Genomic DNA, 5,958 nt, shown 5'->3' with positions numbered 1-5,958 from the left:
GCTACGTGGCTGAAAAGTGCGCAAAAAATATTGCGTTGTAAATTGCACCTTTTTTTGCAATTACGGGATCTGTAGCGCTATGGTCAAAGACAAATATATAAAACCATACCGCTATAGATCTGCAGCTAAATATGCATATGAAGAGAACTTTTAAAAGTGTTTTATTGAACGCTTTACATAATTACTTGTTTCAAAATAAAATTCCTGGTCAAGGGATAAAGAGCTCGAGGATTTTTTACTTATAATTTCATAAAATTACACTGCATGTAACAGTTGCTACTTGTAATTATTACAAGTCCTTATTTATGAGGGATCATGCTCCATGTGCTCCTCAAATGGTTCATTTACAGACTAGCTCTTGCACCCAAATGGTTGTTAATTAATTATATCTTTTGTTAAAGTGCACAAGAGGTTCTTATGAAACTTACTTAAACATTCAAATTATTAAATGCCATCATTTTTACATGTTTTATGAATTAATATTTATGGGCACCACGAGTATATTTTTTAAATCTGAGGAAGCGGGAAACGAAAAGTATTTGTAGAGGCACTTCAAAAGCAAAGATATCTTGACAATTAAAGCAAAAAAAAAAATAAAAATAAAGACACTAAATACATTTGATTTTTTTAGTAAACTTGTAGGGGGTGGGTTAAAATCAAACAGTTTCCAAAGGTTCACTATACACAGTCGGCATTACAACACCCACCCCCCCCCTCCCCCTCACCCCCCCCCCCCTCTTTTTTTGTATGGTTCCTTTACTTTTGCATCAAAGGATTCGCTTCAAGAAGAATGATCGATAAAAATAAAAAAAAAAAGTTTTATGCCGTTTTTCAAAGATTGCAAATATTAATTTTGATTAATAGTGCAAGTAATTGTAATTGAAGTGTATTAATTAATATTTAATGTTCTATATCAGTTCAAACAAAATAATCGCTTTATCATTATTCCAATCTTTTTACATGAAGATAGATTTCAGCAATGGTGTATTGAGATAATTCCCCGGTTGTCGAAATGATGCCCTGATAGTAAAGCAAAATATTGATTCATCTGATTTCCAAGGATTTCTTACAACCTATTTTTCTCATGACTTATGCATTAAACTTTTAACTATTTACACTTAGGATTTTAACTACATTAGTCTCATTATAAGTCAATTCTTTTAATGACACATGCTCTATAGCTTCAGGATAATTTAATCAAAAACTATCATTGCAATCGATTTTCAATGCTCATAATTCGGCTGAATTTTTAAATATACATGTATGATCTGTAGATTCTCTCTCTCTCTCTCTCTCTCTCTCTCTCTCTCTCTCTCTCTCTCTCTCTCTCAAGTAACACTTAAATAGCCCTTGCATGAAGTTAAGTTACATTTTATTTGCGTTATTAAATAGAGTTAACTGATGTTTTTTTTTAAATTAACTTCAGATATTGAAATAAAACTGGGCATTCGGTAAAAAACGAATAGAATATAAACCTCTTTATAAACTGATCAAATATTTACATATTGATTTTACGGCGAGTCATTCATGTCTTTCATAAATTGTGTATTATCCCACCTTTACTGAGTTCTGCTTTAACAAGTACCTATTGTGTCTGAGTGTTATCCCCGTATAACCATACACAAACCGCCACGCTTGAATTATCACAAAGCCTCCTCTCGCTACTCCTTCTTGATTAAATATTGATAAACTATGGATAACCAGGTCACGGCAATGCCTTCAGATCGAAATGCCATAAACTTGTTAAACTGCATTTACTTAGTATCCGTATACAACACACCTAGCTAATGTGTTTTTATTTGGTGAAGTGCATATACTAGAGATATACTTGCTTGACTTAGGATTTTTATAATTATCTTTCCCCTTCATTGGACTTAATGTATCAGTGTTTTTAATACCGATGAATAGAATAAAAAGTCCTTCAGACATTGTTACTTAATTTTCTTTTTATACCAGTGCTTAACTTAGGGATCGACATTCCGAAAATTTACAGCGGATTTATTTTAGAATCGGTACCTCACAGAAGAGTGTTCATCGGACAGTTAATCGATCGAGAGAGTCAGCTATTCACTTTGCTTCTGTCAAAGGACGTTTATAGTCCTCTTAGACAAGTTCTTGGAGTTAACGGAGTGGGAAAAACTTGCTGCTGTAGCATTTAAGTGAGGACTTTATTTAATCTCAAGTTAAATATTGAGTGAATGGATAAATTAATTGTATGCCGCGGATGTCAATTTTTCAAAGATGCAGAGTACGAAATGTTCACGTGAAGGTAATTTTGTTAAAATTAAACGATTGAGTGATTTTTGAATTGAAAAGTGCTTTAATGATTATTTTTCTCTAAATGAGATTCAGCTGCGTATTGTTTTTTATACATCCATCCGTACGCTCTCACCAGCCGGTTTCTAATGATAAGTCTTAAACTTTGCTAAACCATATACTTGGCAAACTGTAACCACAAAAATCAATTATTTGATTATGTGAGTAAAATATTGAAAGGGCTTAGTAATCCCAGAATGTACATACAGCAATAAAGCCGACTCACTAGTTTTTTCACTAAGTTTATCTTCTGCATGGGCAAGCGGAGTGCAAGTCACAAAAATGGCGGTTGTATCTATTATGAACAATCAGTCCCGATACAGAAGGCCGGTAAGTCGCCCAGACCGCCTAAACGAAAATGATGGGGAATTGTGGTTGTTCCAGTCACCTGATTCCAGCAGGAAATTTCGTGACAGTGACGGATCCGACAATGAGTTAGCCTTAGAAGATTTGGTGACTTGCTGTGTGGATGGGTCTTCTCCTCATAGTTGTTCATTGCAGACTTGTGAAAGAGTTACCATCAACGTAAGTGGGCAGTATTATGAAATATGGGCCTCCATTCTGAATAAACATCCGACAACTTTACTAGGAAATCCTCGGAAACGGATACGATTTTTCGACAAGGATAGAGGTGAATATTTTTTTGATCGTCATAGACCTACTTTTGAATCTATCTTCAACTATTATCAATATGGCGGGAAAATTCGCCGCCCGGAGCCTGTGCCCGATGATATTTTTCTCAGGGAGTTAGATTTTTACCAAATAGAAAAGGAAAAAATCGAGATATACAAAAAGGAGGAAGGTTATGTGTCTGAAAAAATGGAATTACCAGAAAATCCTTGCAAACGCAAGATATGGTTGCTTATGGAATATCCCGAGACGTCATTTGCTGCCTACGTCATTGCAATTGTTTCCGTTGTTGTAACTGTGCTTTCAATTATTCTATTCTGTGTGGAAACTGTGCCGTCACTATCAAGTCACGACTGTATCGACGGAAAACCCAATTTCGCCGATCCTTACTTTATACTTGAAACGATATGCACAGCATGGTTTACCTACGAAGTATTCATTCGCCTTTTCTCGTGCCCTAATAAAATCAAATATTTTAAAGATTTCCAAAACCTAGTAGACATAACTGCTGTTATACCCTACTATGTAACGTTGTCAAACCTTCTATCCCCTGGTGGTTGTGACAGCGATTCAGCGGGAACTTCCCTGGCATTTTTAAGAGTGATAAGATTGGTTCGAATCTTCAAACTTACAAAGCATTCAGCGGGTTTACAGGTTTTGATATTAACCTTCAAAGCTAGTATCGAAGGCCTTTTGTTATTTTTGGTGGCTATTGTCGTTTGTATTTTGCTGTTCTCCAGTGCTATCTACTTTGCGGAGCAAAGCCACCCCGAGTCACAAATTACTTCTATTCCGGATGCCTTTTGGTGGGCTGTGATCACCATGACAACCGTAGGATATGGGGATAAATATCCTGTAGGGATTTTGGGAAAAATCATAGGATGCATTGCTGCCTTGACGGGGGTTTTGACCTTGGCGATACCAGTGCCGATTATTACAGAAAACTTCAACAAGTTTTATGCCCACAAAACTGGACGAGGTAAATAAATTTGTTTTTTCCCCTCAAATAATATGAAATTTTACTATAATTGCATTTGGAAAAAAGGGAAACTAAATAGTACAATAATCTGATTCTCATAAAGGAAAACAAAACAAATGCATAATTTACTTGTATAAGCTCTTTCTAAGAGCCAATATTTGGTACCACATGTTTAAATACGAATTAATGATTCATACACTATCTAGAATATGATACTTCAAATGATTTATTTTTCAGAATTTCTTATTAATTTTTGTCAAAAATTGTCTTTCACACGTGTAGTTGTTCATGTTGTAGAAACACACTTTTACATTTAATCTTCACTCACGTAATTATATTGTTCTATTTAGACTATTAGAGTATCGAATTAATGTCATTCTTCGTAATATCTTTATATACTTATTGTCAATAACAGCGGCCTAACGAGCTCCCTACTGGCGATATTTACCCACCCCCTGGTAATTACATAAAGCTCGGCCGAGATCTATCATCGTCATTAACATTTCGATTCCACTCCATATTTGATTACCATGGCTATTGAAGAGTTTGTGGGATGGTAGTTTCTAATAGATGACCATTATTTTTAAACAAAAATCCATCATTCAGACGCGATATGATTGGGCGAGATATAATATTTGTGACAGCTTGGGAATTTGATTTTGACAACACCAAAGTCGTGATCTTTATCCGACTGATTAACATGCCAGAGTCATACCCTTGGTAGCCAAGATTGTGTCAAAATCTTTCAGGAGAAACCATCAGCAAGAATCGATGGAATTTAATTAAAATTAAGGTTTTGTTATTACTGAGATACAGATTTGATAATAATAAAAAAGATTTGACATCATTTTTAAAATCTAAAGAGGGGTAGGTTTAGATTACATGAACTATATATCTTAATGAGAGGAAAGTAGAGACTTCTTTTTACTCCACTGTGTTTAATTTCACAACACGACTCCCCGCCAATATTTATTTGTTTTAGGTTGAAGCTTATAAAAACGTATGTACAAAGGGTGTGAAACGGTTAAAAGCATTGAGTTAATCATATAGTACAGTAGAAGGAGTGACATTCTTTTTCTCTTGAAATATTTTACTTATATTAAAAAAAAACATGTTTTCTTTCTTATAGATAATAGTTTTTGAGATTTTTTTTATTCTTCAATCATTTCTTTTGAGTGTTGCAAAAATTACCTTCACTGTTTAAAATTTTTTGTTTTGATTTGCAGTGTATAAATTCTACAACGACTTAACCATGCTGTAATATAATGTATGGTACACCGTTTGTAGATTTCTTGATTACCAAAAGTTGATTTTTTACATGTCAAAATTATTCTTTTTGATTTGTTTTACCTAGGGCGTATACATACAGCTGTTTGAGAATGATTTCACCGCACTCTGCCTGTGTAGAACAAATTTCACATCACAACGAAATCTGCAACATTGTACATGTATTGATTATTTGAATTATCGGTTTGTAACTATATTCTGAAACTCTCTCTTTCTCTCTGTGACTTTCAGAAACGTTTGTAATTTCAAAGTATTCGTCTTGTATATTTTGCCAGCAAAGATTACATATATAACGGAGTAAGGAATGAAAGAATTTTACTAAAAAGACAGATGAAACTGAAAACGTTTATTTTGCGGCAAACTGTTCTTCAAATACTTTGAAATCTATTTTATATTAAATCTAGTCTTGTTTAAAAGGCTAATTTACGACAAAGACCCAAAAGTGCAGCATGCAAAATAAAATTGCGACCCTTTGTTATATTATGACATATACAAGTACACGGACGTGTATATGATGCATATTTGATCTGAGTTTACTTCAATGTCAAATCAAAAATCTAATAATAAGATATGTGTTCCAAACTATGCAAAAGCAGTGGCACCTGTACATGTACTTATTGAGAAAAAGACAAAAATGCTGAAAGGGCTCGCCATAGGCAAATCCGTTTTAAGGTGGCTGTACCTTTGTCGTAAAAAGCTTTTTTTTAAAACAATCTATCTAGTACCTGTATGCTTTAGTTCATCTT

The 5,958-nt window shown here is 34.1% G+C and overlaps 1 protein-coding gene across 1 annotated transcript; it reads left to right on the top strand.

Annotated features, from left to right (window-relative positions):
- The first annotated feature begins 2,348 nt into the window (after positions 1-2,348).
- On the top strand, positions 2,349-3,933 carry LOC134240691 (potassium voltage-gated channel subfamily A member 1-like). Its single transcript, XM_062722756.1, has one exon. It carries the CDS (start codon positions 2,599-2,601, stop codon positions 3,931-3,933), a length of 1,335 nt encoding a protein of 444 aa, XP_062578740.1. The 5' UTR covers positions 2,349-2,598.
- Positions 3,934-5,958: the final 2,025 nt, after the last annotated feature.

This window comes from Saccostrea cucullata, unplaced genomic scaffold (genome assembly GCF_032062105.1).
Source record: "Saccostrea cucullata isolate Sc308-1 unplaced genomic scaffold, CSIRO_AGI_Scuc_v1 ctg259, whole genome shotgun sequence".
Classification (NCBI taxonomy): Eukaryota; Metazoa; Mollusca; class Bivalvia; order Ostreida; family Ostreidae; genus Saccostrea; species Saccostrea cuccullata.
The sequence above is the reverse complement of the archived record's forward strand: the minus strand, read 5'-3'. Positions and strand labels throughout refer to the sequence as shown.

Coding starts and splice junctions, on each gene's coding strand:
- LOC134240691 (XM_062722756.1), top strand. CDS start 2,599: ATGGCGGTTGTATCTATTATGAACAATCAGTCCCGATACAGAAGGCCG.